Raw genomic sequence first — 18,169 nt, 5'->3', positions numbered from 1 at the left:
ATTTAGGTTCTGATTCAGCAAACCATCCCAATTCAACAAAGCATTACGCATGGATTTAAAGATAAACTCAGTCTGAATATGGATAAATTTGTGTATGTGCTTAAATGCTTTGAGGGGCCTTAGAATTCCTCTGGTGAATACCCAACAGGGAAGAAGAGAGCTCTCTAGCTACAGGCCCAGTCTGGTCTCTTGGATCAGGCCCTATATTTGTTTTTCAAGCCCATGGCATTCTCAGTGTTTAAATATATGGCTGAGATTTCATTAAAAAATTAGCATCGGCTACGTCTACACTGCAACACTATTTCGGGATATTTCAGAGTATCCCGAAATAGCTATCCTGCGTCTTCACAACAAACTTCTTATTTTGAAATATAACAGGCTCTCTATTCCAACATCCATGTAAACCTCATTCCACAAGGAGTAAGGGATGTTTTGGAATAGCGGGTTATTTCCAAATTCTGAAATAAGCTATTTTGAAATAAGATCAAAAAAAGATATACAATTTGTGAGCTATGGTACAGTGTAGACACACCCATTAGAATAGGATAGCAGATGTAAGAATAAATATTCTCTATGGTGTAGTTCATGATACGTACAGGATGCAGCATGTTTCCATCGAACAACTGTTAAAGAAGTATCAACTTTGTAGATCTTTGAGTCAATATAATCTTACATCTCCATGTGGAAAATTTCTACATGAGATATGTCCTGTTTCTAAAAGATGACATTACTTTTTTGATACCCAGTCTTCTCTACCCCTAACACTGCAGCAATTTTTGCAACGTCCCACATCTTCCTTGGCAGGAACCGAGGTTTAGCCCAGACTTTTTTCCCTGCAAACACCTAGAGCAGCAGTTGGCAAACCAAACCAAGAGTGGTTGGCTCTTTTCAAACCAAAGAACCAAACTACATCAAAATTTAGAACAAGTGGTCAACAAAGAGCCATATAAGAATGCCCATTTGCACGACTGAAAATATACAATGTAACATTGTTGATAATTAACATAATGATTAATAATAGCATACATTAAACACTGTACTCATAGACTTTATTTAATGGAACTTCTGCTACTGCTGAGGGGGGAGTTTGTGGATGTGGGGGGGGTGCAGGAGCCAAGGTTGGTGTGTATGAGGGGCTCAGGGCAGAGGATTAGGGTGTATGAGAAGTGCAGGAGGCAAGGCAGGATGCTGGGGGTGGGAAGTAGAGTATGTGGGGGGATCCCTGGGGTCAGATTACCTTACTTGGCTGAGGCTGGGCTGCTGTACCTGAGCAGCAGAGGCTGCATGAGGGGCCGGGCCAGGATCACTGCAGCCATAGTATGTCCTCCCCTCCTACCTGTGCCGCAACAGGAGAGGGCCACCACCAGCCCTTCCTGCAGCTAGATGAGGGCAGGACTGTGGGGCTTGCCCCAGGATTGGGGCCAGAGCCAGGACACTATAGCCAGATGGGGGCTGGGCCCTGACTGGGGCCTTGTTGGTCAGGATGGCAATCCCCAGCCAGGCTGCTGCAGCTAGGCTGTTGCAGCAGTTGCAGGGCTGCCATGGCGGGGCCGTGGCGTCTGCCCCAGGAGCACGACAGCTAGGGACAGATTGTGGTAGTCAGATGGGGGCTAGAGCCAGGCTGCCGTGGTCAGATAGAGACATCTGCCACCGCCTGCCCCTCTCACTGTCCCAGCTGGGAGCACGCACTTATCCCCTACACCAGTGGTCCCCAACGCGGTGCCCGCGGTCGCCATGGCGCCTGCCGGGGCATTTGTGCGTGCCCGCCGACAACCTGGGCCGGCCCTGCCCCCGGCGTGCTGCACACGGGAGGTGCCAGCACCAGGCGTGCGACACGCACCGGCGCCAGGTGCACGGCGCTCGGGCGGCCGCAGCCCCGGGGCACATGTGGGCGCTCGGGCGCACGGCGCTCAGGCGCGCGAGCAGCGCCGGTGCCGGCCCCGGGCCCACGGCACAAGGCGCTCGGACGGCCCCAGCCCCGGCCCTGGGGCACATGCCGGCACCGGGTGCAAGGGCATCCCCGTCCCTTGCATGGCCCCGGACGCGCGGCCCCGCCCCCCGGGTGCCAGGCGCATGAATGGCCCCGCCCCCCGGGCGCCCGGTGCGTGAGTGGCCCCGCCCCCCAGGGACCACTGCTCTACCCCATGCCCTCAGCTGGCCCTTTAAATGAGCAGAGTGCCCCAGCTGGCCCATTTTATGCTTTTTTAAATTTCTGAATTAATTTTTCATTTTAATTTGAAAAGTTGCATGTATTTTGGGAATGATAAAAAAGCAATGGTTCTCAGACTTTTTAGCCTGTGGCTCACCCGGCTCAATGCAAACCTTTCCACAGATCACCAGCTCCTAATGAAAACTCACCATTAATTATAGAATTATGCCCAAGACATTTTGCTAGTGCTGCAGCGAGGGAGAACAGTTTAATTTAGCCAGTAAGAAAGGAAATATTAATCAAAATTAAACAGATTAAGCACTGTAACTGTTTCATATTAGTTTTCATTAACTTCATTTTAAATAAAGTAAAATATTATGTCCAGCACAAAAGGTTTCAAGATTGTCTTTATTTATGGCAGGTGTGAGGAACTTCTTTGGGTCGAGAAGCAAACAAACAAACAAAAAAACTCCAAAAAAACCCCAACCCCTACTGGCCCCCAACTGAAACATCTCATTCTTCTGGTGCTCCAGCCCCATAGGGACAAGAGGGGCAGGGAGGACTGAGGTTCAAGGCTTCAGATCAGATTTACTCTTCTGGGGTTCCAGGGTTAGTGGATTTTGTGGGGCCAAAAATGAGTGGTTCAGTGTGCTGGACAGAGCTGCCAGTGAGAGGGATGAGGGTACAGGATCTGGGCGGGAAGTGGGTGCAGGGGGGGCTGAGGTGGTGAGGTCTGGGTGGGAGGTAGGGTGCAGGAGCAGGGTGGGGGTACGTATGTGGCCAGGGGAAAGGGTGCAGGAGCAGACGGAGTGTGTGGTCTTGATGAAGGGGATAAGTACAGGAGGGATGAGGGTGCAGGGTCTGGGCTTGATGGGGGCACTTACTTGCTTTTGCACCCCATGCTGCTCCCAGGCATGGCCTCCTGCTGCTTCTAACAACCAGATTCCGTCAGTGTTTGTACACTGCTGTTCCTTTAGCTGGGGGAGGGGGAGTGACAGCATGCAGAGCCGCTTTTGGCTCCACTTCTTCCCCAATCGCACAAGTCTTGAAGCTTTCTTCCCCCTCTCACAGAAAGCCGGCACTGGTGCTCCAATCTTGCCGGGGGCGGGAGGTAGGTATGAGGCTGGAGCACCAGCACCGGCTTCCCATTGCAGGGGAGGGAGGGACTGAGCTTGAGCTGTGAGCTATATTTGGCTCCGTACTGAGCCATATTTGGCTTGAGTCACATAGGTTGCCACCCTGACCTAGGGGAAGGCTTTCACAAATGTTGCAGTGGGTGCTCTTGTTCCAGTTGAAAGTCTTCAACCAGTGGAATCAGCCCGGGGTCTTGTCCAGGGGGCATGTGTGAGCGGAGTTCCAGCTCAGGCAGAGATGGTGTTATGAGAAGGCCTCCCACTCACAACAGGCTTTAGCAGGTTGACACGATACATTTGCGTCTTCCATCATTTGCTGGGCAGACGTATGTCATAATTAACTGCCCCTACCTTCCTTAGTGTCTCAAATGGGCCTTGCCATCCAGCCAGCAGTTTTGATTCTGCGATCAGAAGAAGCAGCAGGGTCCTATCCATAAGCCTGACCTCTCTCATCTGAGCCCCTCTGTTGTAGATTTATTTGTGGGCCTGCAGCAAGTTTTCCCAGGGAACATGTCATTAACCTCTCCAAATCCTTTGGCAGGTAGTTTATGGAGTGGACCACATTGAGTTTAAGTGGTGGCTGCTCTTCCCACTTCTCCTGAAGCAGGTCAAGCACCCCATGGGGTTGTCTCTCACAGAAGCTCAAATGATGGAATTTGAAGCATTTCATGTATAATAAAAAGAAGGGGTGGGAGCAATCGATCCTAGTGCCATGGGTACTGGGCAATGAACTTCCTCAATATCTCTTTAAGGGCTTTATTAAAGCTCTCCACTAGACTGTCTGTCTGAGGGTGACAGACTCACATCTTTACTATTTTAATCTTTAAAAGATCACACAGTTCCTTCATCAATTTTGACATCATGTTGGTCCCCTAACTGGTTAAGCTCTCTCCTTTGGTACCCCAACCCGGGTCTATAGCTTCAGCAGCTCAGGGATGATGTGAGTGGCTATGCTGGATCGAAGGGGGATAGCCTTCGGATACTGGATGGCATAGTCTACTATTGCTAGAATGAACTGGTACCGAGTTGTCATCTTTTTGAGTGGCCCCTCGGGGAGCAAGATAAACAGGATTTTCAGGGTTATTGTGAACCTGGGCAGGTGCCACAGGGCATGACACATAATCCTTGTTTTCTCCATGTATCCCCAGACAGTAAAACCTAAGAGCTACCTGGCTGAGGATTTTCTCTGATCCAATGTGCCTCCCACATATCTGCCAGCTGCAGCACCTGCTGTTGGAACTTCTCTGAGACCAGGAGTTGGGCACATGTTTATTTTGTTTGGACATTGTTGGCCATCCAGTACAGCCTCTCCTCTATAGCTCAAAGTGGGGCCATAGATGCAGCAACTGTGTGTGGGTCTGCCACTTCCCTGTTCACTTCTGTGAGGTGTTCATATGCCTGGCTAAGAGTCGGGTCTTCCTCTACACACTTACAAAATATCTCTTGGCATCAGCAAATCCTGGTGTTGAGGCTGGGGGGGGGGGGGGGGGGAGGGGGGTAGGCTTCTGCTTCCTTAGTAGCAGTTTCTTTTGGGACAGGCACTCTTTGGGGTTCTCTTCATCCGTGACTCAGGCTACGCTTCTTGCCGTCAAGGACTTGGGGGTCCATCTCTGGAAGTATTTTTTCCTTAGCAATTCATTACCCCAGGATTTTATAATCTCCTTGAAATCCTCAAGGTTTTGACCTAGAATCACTAGGTAAGCCAACGCAGAGGCTACCCTGACCTACACTTTTCTTGAGTGTTCACTTATCATGAACTGCGTCTCCCTGGAGGGATATGGGCATATATATCCATGAACATACAGCAGATAGATGGTATCTACATTGCCTCCCCGCTTGGCTAGATGTCTGGCTCTACCCATTGTATGGCTGTACCCAGAATCTATCAACCCCAGCACAGTCACCCCATTAGCCTGCACAGGAATTACCATTTTGCCTGGTATTTTCTTTCTGACCTAGCTATCTGCCCATAGGAACAGACTGTGTAGGTGCACTCCTGACATAAATGGCCTGGTCACTCGCAGGAGAAGCAGCTCTTCTATTCCTTTTCAGCACTGACAGCATGGTGTCCCCATGAGTTCCCCCTTCAGGGCTAAGTTTCTCCTTGGGGTGCTCATCCCCATGGGCCCAGACCCTGAGGGTCTCATCCTAGATGTGACTGGGTTGCAGGTCAGCTGGCAGTGGGAACAATCTGTGTAAGTTGCTCCAACTCTTCTTGTTCATGAGCTTTCATCTGAAGAAGTGGGTTGTGCCCAAGAAAACTCATGACACAATCTATATTTTTGTTAGTCTCTAAGGTGCTGCAAGACCATTCAGGTTGTTTGGGGGTTTTTTTAAGTTTTTTTCAGTTACAGACTAACACAGCTAGCCCTTTGAGACTTGTCTATTCCCCAGTTTGCTTTTTGGTTTGAAGCTATCTCCAGCAGCGTCACTTAAGGTCCTGGGCCATTGCTCTAGCCAGGCAGTCTGTGGAAATCCTTCCTGGTATAAACGTTACCAGTGGATTTCCGTGGTGATATCAGAAACTTCTGAGATGACTGCCTTGACCTTAGGCCCTCGTCACATCAAGGATGTGGTAAGCAGCTTGGGCTAGCCCTGTCAGGTATGGATCTATCAGGGTAGCTCAGTGTCCTGAGGGACATTGAACTACTGTAGTGACCCTCTTGAAAGTGAACAGGAATGCTTCTGGGTCATACCTTGGTACATCTTTGAGAGCTTCACTGGGAGGCAGTTATCACAAGATTTGGGGTCCCTGCCCCCTAGGGTTCCCGCTGGCCCCTTTGGGTGGCAAGGGGTAACAACTTTCTGGACAACCTGCTGCTCTTGTTGTTGGGTCGCCAGTTCCTGGATGAGCTATAGTTGTTGTTAGGCTACTTTTTGGTATTGGTGGACTAGCTTGGTCTGCTGCTGCAGATCCTGTGGAGTTGCCTCTTTTGCTTGTTGTCCACCAGCCATTTTGGCAGTTTGTCAATCTCCATTTTACTTTTCCTCTCTCTATTTTGGTCTTAATGCAGACCTCTGTCATGTTGCCCACATTTTCCACCAGGTGTCAACAGGAATGCTGTCTACCACCTTATGGTGGTTGCAGCAGGAGGGGGAGGTAACCCAGGGCCCTATAAGGCCTGTCCAGCATCTTTCATCTTGGGTGCTTCAGGTCAGCCTTCCTTGGCCACTTCCTACTTCCCTCTTTCTCAGGATGTTGCAAGTTTGTCCCTTCAAGGTGCCTACCTGTCTTTGACCCATAAGAGCTGCCACTCACCACCATGCCTTCTCCCAGTCTGGATCTGGTTGTGTACTCTTTTGGAGCTATCCAAGTAAGACCTTCTCTTTGCCTTGTCCACTTCCCAGGGAGCTGACCAGTTCTTTGTAAATACTACCTCCCAAGTGGAGCACGCTTAGCTAGGTAAGAGGAGTCTGGCCTCCTGAGTCCATAACAGCTCTTTAACCCTTTGCTGTTCAGTGAGGGAGTTATATACCTTGTCATAAGGGAAAGCTGATTAAAAGTCAAACATGTGGACTTTTTTTTAAGTAAACCCCTACCCTCATTTTGCTTAAAATGTCATTGTTCTTTGGAATATCTTTTTATTGTATATGCTCTAAATGTTTGCAAATTAGGGGAGAATTAGGTCCTGTGACTAACAAATGACTGAACAATTTCCAGGTTAGTACTGACAGGACAATTTAATGTATTTAAAAAGGGAACAAGAAAGGGTAAATGTACTGTTGTTTCATGCAGGCTCTCACAGCAGGCTGGGAAGTGATTAGAGGAAGCCATCAGAATGCCAGGAGAAGGAGGAGAGAGGCAGGCCAGTTTAGGGCTGCTGAGTTAAAGATCTGATTCTAGAATCATAGAGCGAAAAAATCAGTGAACCAAGAAAGTATGTCACCTGATAATCTTAGTAGAAAAGCTTAAGATCTGTGATGAGGAGAAAAAGCTTAAGCTACTTTCCTTCCAACTCTGTGAGCATCACTAATCTCTCACTACTGGATCCTACTGTACAGAACACTTAAATGACTCCTTGACTCTTTCAGTTTCTTTTGCTGTGACATGGATTTCAAAAGGAAATCCTCACTGGGCCGCACAGAGATTTTGCTGTTAGATTCACATTGGGAATTGTCCCTTCTCCAAAAAGTGAACATGCATGTGGATTATAAACATTCAGCCAGGTCCTCATCTGATATAAATCAGCACAACTTCTTTTAATAGCTGTCCCTGAGAGAGATTGTTTTATTAGGAGTCTTTGTGGCAATAGTTTTCTGTCTCTTTAAAAGAGACAGACTTGTTTTCACATAAACTCAACAAGGCTTATGAAAATCAACCGTGTGCTTTTGTTGAGGAAGGAAGGGAAAGCATAAGGAAAGTCAGCAACTTTAGAAGCTCAGTGCTTTTGTATTTTGTTGCATAGCCTAAACTTCTTAACAGGTATATTAGTTATAAGCAGACTCAGGATGCCATTTAAAAGTTTCGTCTTACTTCTTGAGGATTTTCTGACAGCTTTTGGCCTGCACTACCTGTTATAAATTTCATTAATTCAGAACTGGTGAAAAATCTGCTTGGATTGTTCTGGGAAGCATTATTTTTTCCCTTAAAAGGATCAGTAACATTTTTATTTTTTTATTTGTCACTGAGGATTACATCTCTACATTAGAAAAAATGTGGGCAGATATCAATGCCTAGACATTTTACCAGTTCTGCTGCCATAGGTTGGAATTTAAGAGATTCTTCTACCTTTTACTTACATACTTCTATGTAAGGCATATTTTTAATGTTAGATTCTGGGTTTAGGTTGGGAATTGCCTTTGTTCATTTTATTTATTTAGATTGTTCTAAGAACAATGAAATACTGAACACATAAGTACTTTTAAAATGCACCTCGGTTTTCCTTGTCAAAATAACTTTCAAGTATGAATAGTCTTTTCGTGAGAGGATCTAGGGATATTTTTTAATTTAGTTGCTATAGTGTGACCTCTATTACTTTTCTTCCTCATTATAGACAGTTACATAATAACTTCCGTACAACTACCAACAACTGGGAGTCAAGCCACAAAACACTTAAGAGTAAGATAACAAGTATTTTAAAAATATTTTACATGCGAAAGGCAGCAAAGGGTAGTAATATAACATATACATCTGTATTTTTATTCTCTACAGTTTAGGAATAGGATTTTCACATTTATTCAATTTGAAACAATAGTATAAACTATTTTTCCTACATTTGAGAAAATAAACACGACCAGCCTCTGCACAACCATCCATCAGCATTTTAAACAGTGTTAGCATTAACTATATTAATCTGTATAATAATATATTAATATTATTTATGATGTATTAACTTTATCCATGTGCATCTGATTAGCTTTCAGAAAGTTACACTCTGCTTCTTAATTGTGAGGTTTATCTTTTGCCTTGCCAGAGGGGAAAGCACTGGCTTACAGTTTGCTAGGGTTGCAACTATAAGGCAAATACTAAGCACTTTATTAGTATGGCAAGGCAAGCAGCTGATCTAAGTATTTTCATAACAACAATGAAATGTTCTATGTCATGGAACAGAAATTGTAATTTTTAACAGAAATGTCCCTTCTTTCTGCATAAAATAGGCAGCAGCATCAGTACATTTTCCAAAGCTATTTAAATTTTACATTATGAAATAGTTCCCTTGCATTGTCAGACACCTTATTTTGATGTGTCCACTGGTCTCAGAACTGGCCTTGAATGCTCTGGTGGCTCAGGGCCTGCTCCAATATGCATAGAAATCAGTGGGAGTTTTTAATTGACTCCCATGGACTTTGGCATAGGTCCTTGCTCACTAGCAAATTGTGTTCTCAGAGTTTTATTTGAAAAGAGATTGATGGTTCTGAATGGCTAAAGTCACCACACTGCTTCCCATATCACATCCCTGCCAACACTCTCTTTCTATGTCCTCTTCTTTAGTTCTACAGCACTAGGAGGTCTGAATTGTGTTTGTATTAACTTTTGTGGTGTAGGCCTAACAGCCTGTCAGGATGGGCATGATCTTGCTCTATTCTACAGCGTTATGGGTCTTTCCTATTATCTCATCTATGGTAGAGAGGTAGCTAGCCAGTGCTCTCCCTTTGACTAATCTTTGCCCTTTATCTAAATTTGGGCTTTGCACAGCTAATCTCTGTGCCCAATTCAGGCCCAAAGGCTAAAACTGACTCTTGAAAAGTGATTTCCAAAGCAACTGTAACAGTTCGAAGTTTCACTGATTCCAAAGTCCTCATTAGCCAAAATTGAAAATGTAAACCAGACAATTTAGCCAAAATAAAGTGTCCTAGTCTTTTCATCTATGTATCTACCTTTATACCAAAGCGGGCACCCTAACCCCCAGCATGCACCCTAGTGAGGAACTACTCCAGGAGGCACCATAACCCTGGGCACATGTTCTACTGGCGAGGCCCCTCCCTGACAGTCACCTACATCCTCCTAGGCACCTACCCTAATCCTAGGCACACTCCCCTCCCGCAAGAGGAACCCTTGCTGGGCACACACCCTGCCCTAGCCCCCTGGGCACACACCCTGCTGAAAACTGGGCACCCTAATCCTGGCCATGCACCCTGCTGATGAGCCAGTGCTGGGCACACCCTGTATTGAAGAGTCCCTCCTAGGTACGCACCCTGATCCTGGCCATGCACCCTGCTTGCTGGGCAGGCGGGAAGCTAAACTCCCCCCCACCTCCACCCTTCTAAAAGGTGCCCGCCTGTTGCTGCGCGTCCCTGCCTCCTCCCAGCGCCAGGGGGGCTCTGCCCGCGCCGGGGCAGGGCATGGCCATGCTGCCTTACCTGAGAAGTCTGTCAGAGCCTCGATTTCCTTGGTCCCCACTAGGAACACGCAGTAGAGGAGGTTGAGAAGCAGCCCGGGTTCTACCTGTCTCCGGCTGGGAGGCTGCCCAGCATCCACTTCACTCATGGTGCGGGGAGAGGAGGGGTCTTCGCAGCCCGGGCGAGTCACATGATGAATCCGGCCCGCAGCGGGCAGCGCATCCTCCCCACCAAGCGCCCCGTCCTCCCCGGGACTGGAGCGCGCTGCCTACAGCGCCCGCGGGGAGGAGGCAGCCGCCGTGACCGAGCCCGCGCCTCGGCGCAGCTTCCCCCAAGAGGAAGTCCCAGCAATTGCTGGTGCCTGGCGCGGACCGAGCTTTGCCTGCGCTTGTGCGCGCCTTTCCCCAGGCTCGGCTGCGGGCACCGGGAGCGCCAGCGGGAGTCAGTCCCCAAGGGCCTCCCCTCCCGCTCTCCACCCCCGGCCGCGCATTTCTAGAGCCCGGCGCCTCCCTCCGGACGGGCACACGCCGCGTCTTCCCGGCGCCCCGGCTTTCTGCGAGGCGAGCCCCTTCCCTCACACGCCCCCGCGCGCCCTCGGGTGGTGCGTGTGCCCCTTGCGCCTTCACTCCGCCTTCCCACAGCCGCCCCGTGGCACCCAGGCGAGCCCCGCGCTTCCCTGCGCCAGAATTCGGGACAGGACAGCGAGCAAAGCAAGTCCCTTGCTCGGAGCCTGCTGCTCGCTGCCTTGTTTTTTTAACCTGTGCAATGGGTCTTCCGAGGAAATCCCAACCAAACCTTCAGGTTGCCTCCTGGGATCAAAATTCGAGATGGGAGGGTTTCAGCCGAAGTGCACCTGTTTGAAGAATCAAGTGTAATAAAATAATGGTGTTTCCCTGCTTTCTCTCCGAATTTAGGTCCCCAAACATGTTCTCTTCCCAAATATCGTATAGTTTCATTTAACGGCCAGTTTCTCAAGTAGAGTTTTATTCCCCACCCTCCATTTTGTCCTGTTAAAGTCTTAAAAGCCCCTTGGGGAAATATTAGGGACTGCAGACTCTTTTGCAAGAATAAAAAACTAGTGGAAAGTCAGGGATCCAAAAACTGCCCTTGCAAGGTTCTAGCCTACCTTCAAATGTTTCTTTCCAGTTCTTTTAAGCTCATCAATAAGAAATTGCTGAACATCGCTTGACCTTTCTGATCTTCTCCTGACATTACTGGGACTAATTAAGTAAGAATTAAGTTAGGCACTAATTTCCCAGCCACTTTAAGAATTGCAACCACGAAGGAAAATAAAAGCAATATTGGAAATATGGCCAGGAAGCATCTACAATTCTCTGCACTGCAGTTTTGTTCAGAGATAAATGTGGAAGTGGGAAGACATGAGCTTCTAATAGTTTGTAGCTTGTTAGGCACAGTCATACTCTACACCTTATTCGTTAGATGGCTCTGGTGAGTATGTAATGTAAACTGGGAGTTTTCAAAATTTCCAACAGGGCAACTTAACTATTTCACTCCAGGAGGTGTTAGGAATAAATCGATAGGAATTTAGCGATTCTGTCTGATTAAGGATTAGATGCAAGTCAGCATGCCTTTGTCTATCACTAGACTTTAATAGATTTAAGCATACACAGACATAAGCCATACAGTTAGAACATCCCAAATATTTACCTAGTATTCTGAGGTAGTATTGAGTAATCAATGACAGGCCAGTGTTGGCCAAATGCAACCCTGCGAAGGAGTAAAGACGGGAGGAAAAATGTCTCTCCCAGGATAGTTCCCAAGGACTGCTCCCAAGTACACGCTATTAATAAACCTTTTATAACAATCTCCACAAAACCCATAGATTATAACGATCCCTACTGGATCATTACTTTTCCTAATTTTCAATAAACTTTTAATATCAGAGGTGTCTAAACTCAAGGATATCCATCCACATATCTTCTTTCATTCTCAGTTCTTTACTCTTTCCTCCCCTCTTCCCATTCTGATTAGCAAAACTGCCAATATGTTATGACCTTGCTTCTGAAAGCCTGTCTCCAAAGTAACACTGAACTTTGTGGTGTTCTGTTCCATTAATTCATATTGGCTATTTCATTAATTCATAATATGTTTGCAATTAGCCTGATCATATTCTGGGGTATATATACCCCTCAAATCTAGGGCAACAGAAATAGGAGATAGGACCAAACAGATGTTGTAGATTATGTTCCAATGCTATACCTGGAGGAGTTTGGATCAAATCCAGATCTGAATTTCCTACCTCTTACATACCTCTAAAGTGGGTCAAGCTGGTAAGAGTTTGTATTTGGCTTTGAATACAGGCAGTCCCCGAGTTACGCGGATCCGACTTATGTCGGATCCGCAGTTATGAACGGGGACCTCCCTCTCCCTGGTCTCCAGCAGACCAGGAAGAGGAAGCAAAGCGGCGGAACACGCGGGCAGCGGACAGGGCTGTCCGCTGCCCGCGTGCTCCACGGCTTTGCTCTGCTTTGCTCCCCGTCCCCCTGGTCTGCAGACCAGGGGGACGGGGAGCAAAGCAGAGCAAAGCTGCGGAGCACGCGGGCAGCGGACAGCCCAGACGCGTCTGGGCTGTCCGCTGCCCACGTGTTCCGCCGCTTTGCTCCCCGTCCCCCTGGTCTGTAGACCAGGGGGACGGGGAGCAAAGCAGAGCAAAGCCATGGAGCCCGAGGGCAGCAGGACAGCCATGGCACGTCTGGGCTGTCCCGCTGCCCCCATGCTCCACGGCTTTGCTCCGGACGCCTGTGGTACAGCAGCTGGGGCGCTGCCGGTTGGTCCCGTAGCGCCGCTCTGGGCGCTACTGGACCAGCCCGGCAGCACCCCAGCTGCTCTGCCCCAGGCGTCCTGATTCAGCCACTGCTGGTCAGTTTCAGCAGCAGCTGAATCAGGACGCCTGGGGCAGAGCAGCTTGGGTGCTGCTGGGTTGGTCCAGTAGCGCCGAGGAGCGGCGACGCTACTGGACCAACCCAGCAGCACCCTAGCTGCTCTGCCCCAGGCGTCCCCAAGTCAGCCGCTGCTGAAACTGACCAGTGGCTGACTACAGGAAGCCCCTGCCCCGGGCTTCCTGGAATCAGCCGCTGATCAGTTTCAGCAGCAGCTGACTTGGGGATGCCTGGGGTTCTTAAGTTGAATCTGTATGTAAGTCAGAACTGGCGTCCAGATTCAGCCGCTGTTGAAACTGATCAGTTTCAGCAGTGGCTGAATCTGGACGCCAGTTCCGACTTACATACAGATTCAACTTAAGAACAAACCTACAGTCCCTATCTTGTACGTAACCCGGGGACTGCCTGTACATATCCTAATTTCACACTGCAGGCCCATCACTGACAACCAAATTCTTTCTTTCTTTCTTATACAGAGTACAGTTGATTTATGATATACATTATAATCATGCTTCCCTGGTCTTGGGCAGATAAAAGAAAATTTCACACTAGCCTGCCTAAGGTTGTGAACACTCCATTAATTTTTATTGAATTCAGTTAAATAGATAAAAATGTTACTGCTACTCTGGCAGTGCATGACAGCCATCAATGATGGTTAGTTCTGAAGCAACGACACGTAACTTAGCTATTCCTTATAGTGCAGGGCTACTCAACATGTGGACTGTGGACTGCAGGTGGTCCATAGTGTGGTTTGGATTTATGTGGGGCTCAACATGTGGCCTACAGGTGGGAGCCAAAACAAAAAAGTAGTCAGTATAATTGTCTTCTGTTGATATGCACTTTAATAGTTACATTCCTGGACTGTCATTGCTCATTAAAAGTGCTGCCATATGGGTGGAAATCGGGTAAATATTGCATTTTATTAGGATCAGCAGAACTGACTTAAATGGAGCCTGTGTGTTGTGTAGTCTTGCTTTAATCTTTGTATTCATGCCCATCAGTGTGAAAATCCATTTGCATATATATTTGCATGTATATGCAACCACCCTCGGCATGTGCTGTATCACTGTGGCCCCCAGGGCATCCAAAGTTGAGTAGCCCTGTTATAGTGTATTGTGAAATTTGGTTGATTCCCTACTTTTCTCTCTATTGACTGACTTACTCAATAGCCTTGTCTATGCTGGGATTTTACCCCTAAAATTTTACATAGTGGATAGCACTGGTTCAGCACAGTTGGTGATAGCACTGAAATGAGTGATAATATAAGCAAGGTACCAGGGGACACTCATGTTTTAAGTACCATATATTTTTATCCCCCTGCCTGTTCAGGTGATTCAGTGACCATGAGTCCTATACACTGGATTCTGAAAGAAACATAAAAACCTCCAAAAATGACCTAAAATAGTGCTTCTACATCTAAAATTCATCTTTTGATGGTTTAATATGTAGGAGCCTATCAGGGCTAAATGCCCAATTGGGAAGCTGTGAATCTTCCCTTTCCTATGAGCTGAAACTCAAATTTCTAGTCCTGGGAGAAGGGCTTAAAGTTAGTGGGAGCTGTCTGGAGTGGAGCTCGAGTCAATATTTTCAACCCCTCTGGAGTTTTTATAGCACATTGTGGGTAGAGGTGCAGGAAGGCCTGGGAAATATTCAATGAGAATTTAAGCCCTGCCTACAAGGTTATGAGAAAAAGGACCTTAAATCCATCAATGTTTCGGGGTGAATCTGGTAAACCCTAGCCTTCAGGCAGCAGAAATTTTGAGGAGAAAATCCACATGTATGAGGGGAGAAGGAAACACTTCTCTGGAAGATTGCACTTTAAATGTGACAGCTGTTTGAAGCTGCTTAGAGGTTTGGAATATTATAAGTGACCTCAGGGAAGATGGACAAGTAGCAGAAGGCAAGATGAAGTAGTTAAAGATGTATAATTTCATATCTATGTTATATGACAGTGCAATTTAACATGTGGATTTCATCACTTGACGTATTTGAGGGAATTGACCTATCTGGACAGACAGACAGATATACATATACATTAGGGATGTTAAAATGCGATTAATTGACAAGTTAAATAGTTGATGGAATTTCCATCAACTACTCAATAGGCATTTCCGCATTCCTCCCTTGAAATGTACAAGAGCCCCAGGAGGAATGCGGAACTTGCTGTATAGCCTGGGGCCAGCGGGAAGTCCCCAGCAAGGGCTCTTGTGCATTTCAAAGCCATGGAGTCCCTCATTTCAAAACCACTCACAGTCCCCCACTGACTTTGGGCTCCAGCTGCCCCTTTGAAATGCGCGGAAGTGGCATTTCAAAGGGGCAGTGCCACACAGCTGAGCCGGGGATCTGCTGTGCAGTGGTGGCGGCTGCCCCTTTGAAATGCTGCCTTGGGATTTCAAAGCAGCAGTGCCACACAGCTAATCCCTGGCTCTGCTGTGCGGTGCTGCCGCTTTGAAGTACCCCTTTCTCCTCCCCTTTGCTGCCTCTATCTCAAAGAGGCAGCAAGGGGGGGAGGGAATCAACTAGTCAATTAGTCCACAGACTATCCGATAAGCAAATGCTTATCGGATAGTCGACTAGTCTTTAACATCCCTAAGATACATACATAAGCCCTTCTTCAGGAAAGAATCCTTATTCTGGAAAACATTTAAAGACCTTGAAGTCAATGGGACTTAAATTCATGATTACAATTAAGCATGTATTTAAGTGTCTTTCCTGAAACAAGGCTGTAGTTTGTTAGGCTGGGGCTACACTAGATCTGGTGCTATCCCCATTGCAGGAGGCAGATGGGAGCAAATACTCTTATTGGTTTCCCTTACTCCTTGTGATGTGAGGAGTACAGATGCCTGCTGAAGCTGTCCTCAGCATTTGATTTACAGGTCTATACTAGACCCACTAAATTGAACTCCGGATCATTAATCTTCACCACACTTACTGCACTGGTGATACCTTAATTCTGTGGTTCTCAACTGGTGGTCCATGGTGAGTTTTTGGTGGTCCACAGGAACATTGTCCAAAGTCAAATGGCATGAGCAGGCGCCACCATTAGGCTGTTTTACGCTGTGTTCAAAAGCACACGGCACATCATCCATAGCGTCACCTAGGACGTAACTGCGTTGTGTTGCCAGTAACTTCCGTCTGAGGCTCTGAGCATCAGTGTAGCTGCCGCTGTCATGCTGAGTGGTTGCTGTGTCGTTCGTCCTGTGCTACATATGCTGGAGGTGGTCCACGAACATTTTTTGATTGGCCTGGTGGTCCATGGACTGAAACGAGTTGAGAACCACTGCCTTAATTCTAAAGTCCTTGCTTTCAGACACATACAACACTTATCCCCTCCAAAAAATTCTCATGGAGCTGAATCTTTTCGTGCTTGTTCTCAGCAGCAAAAATGAAATTGTTGAAATGGTTAGTAAAATTATGTTTGGTTAGTTTAGAAAATCCTGAACAAGAAAAATCCCAAGGTTTTCCCACCACTTCGGACATTTTTAAACACATTGGGTATATCTAGACTAGAGGGTATTGTTGATAAAAGTGAACTTTTGTCAACAAAACTATACCTGCGTCTACTGCCATTGAGTTCTGTTGAAATAACGTCGACAGAACTCAGCAGTTTTGTCGACTGCTATAAACTTCATTCTACGAGGAATAATGCCTTTTGTCGACACAGTTATGTCGACAGAAGGCGTTATTGCATCTACACTGTCCTTTGCGTCTACACTCTCATGTCGACAAAGCGGCTTGCTTTTCGACAGAACTGGATGTTGTCTAGACACTCTTTGTCGACAGAAGCTTTGCAGTCTAGACGTACCCTTTATTTTCTTGCACTCTGACACAGATGAAATGTACAAGAGAGTTCTAACAAGTGGTCTGTCATCTTCAGTTGGGTTTCAATGGCAATGAATGTCAGACTTGTTGAAACAAAGTAAATGCTTTAAAATAATTACTATATTTAAAATAACTTGCCCCATTTTTGCTGATTCAACCTTCATTCCTATGGAAACAAGAATAAAAAGGTAACCAATAACAGAGACTCTCTCTTGTGTATTTCAGTTGCAGCTGTTCTTTTGAATACTACAAGTTCTATTTGTCATTTAGTGCTAAAGACTGCAAGATCTAACAAGGCCTTCAAGTCTGTAATAGTTTGACTGTGAAAACAACATGCCAAATCCTGTATATTCTACACAAGAAAAATTCTTATTGACTTCAGTGGATCTTGGCCCAGTGTATTTAAAAGCAGGGAGAACATTTTAGCAACTCCCACTCCTTCCCAGGACTAATAATCAGATGTGAGAAAAGACAAAGTTATCTAACACATTGGTTTTCAACCTGTGGTCCACAGCTCGCTGGAAGTCTGCAGAGTATTTCTTAAAATTTCAAAGGGATCTGCTCCTCTGTTCAAAAGCTTTTAGGGGTCTGAAAAATAAAACAGGTAGAAAACCTCTGATATAAAAAGTTCTGTACTTTGTGGTTAAAACAGTTCCCTGCACCATCAGCTTCTTGCACAGCTAATCATAACTTCCTAATGTCAATGCCCACTCTGTAAGAAAGCAGTAAGACAGAACAGGATGTGCATCATGTCAGTCATTTAAATCAACCACCTTCTCTTTGGTTCCCCTCTAAATTCCATCTTTACTTCCTCATTGTAGGGGGCAGAAAATTCACCTCTCTACCCCATGGCATGCTGTCAGTGTCATTGGCAGCTTTCCTGTAATTGGATTTTTTTTCTGACAGCACCCATAACATGCAAAGCACTATACAAACACAAAAAGCACATGCACTGTCCCAAAGACCTTACACTCTTAAAAGCAAAATAGAAATAAGGGGTAAAACATAGCTATTCCAAAGTTTTGATGGTCCACATCTTGATAACTCAGAGTACTGATGGTGTGGACCATCCCCAATTACTCCTCAGTCTAAGCATTATTAATTATTAATTATTATTATTAATAATAATAAAAACATTTTTTTTGCCACAGTAGCGGTGGGTATTCAGGAGGGATCAGAGTGCAGGGAGAGTGCCTGGCAGACTAGCTCTGGAAGGACATCAATAGGAGCTGCTGGTACCCAGCACATTTGAAAATCAGTCGGCTCATACTGTCATTACTGGGACATGCATTGATGCTCTTTGTCTCTGGAATGCAGTAATTCAATGGTAATTTTTGAGGAGATAATCAGTTGATAAAGTCGAAGTAGCTAAGGCTTAATGGTTT

At 46.5% G+C, this 18,169-nt stretch overlaps 1 protein-coding gene across 4 annotated transcripts in view; it reads right to left on the bottom strand.

Moving 5' to 3' along the window:
* EVA1C (eva-1 homolog C) overlaps positions 1 to 11,104 on the bottom strand; it is an 81,624-nt gene extending 70,520 nt beyond the window's left edge. Inside the window, exon 1 of one of the 4 annotated variants that reach the window (XM_025186120.2) lies at positions 10,084 to 11,104. In XM_025186120.2, the coding sequence (XP_025041905.1) occupies positions 10,084 to 10,210 (127 nt within the window). In that variant the 5' untranslated portion in view covers positions 10,211 to 11,104. The remainder of the gene's footprint in view (positions 1 to 10,083) is intronic. The other 3 variants (XM_006126095.4, XM_025186119.2, XM_014575040.3) reach the window with 3 other exon arrangements.
* Between the last annotated feature and the right edge of the window lie 7,065 nt (positions 11,105 to 18,169).

This window comes from Pelodiscus sinensis, chromosome 1 (genome assembly GCF_049634645.1).
Source record: "Pelodiscus sinensis isolate JC-2024 chromosome 1, ASM4963464v1, whole genome shotgun sequence".
Classification (NCBI taxonomy): Eukaryota; Metazoa; Chordata; order Testudines; family Trionychidae; genus Pelodiscus; species Pelodiscus sinensis.
Note: the sequence above shows the minus strand (reverse complement) of the source record. Positions and strands in the feature narration are given on the sequence as shown.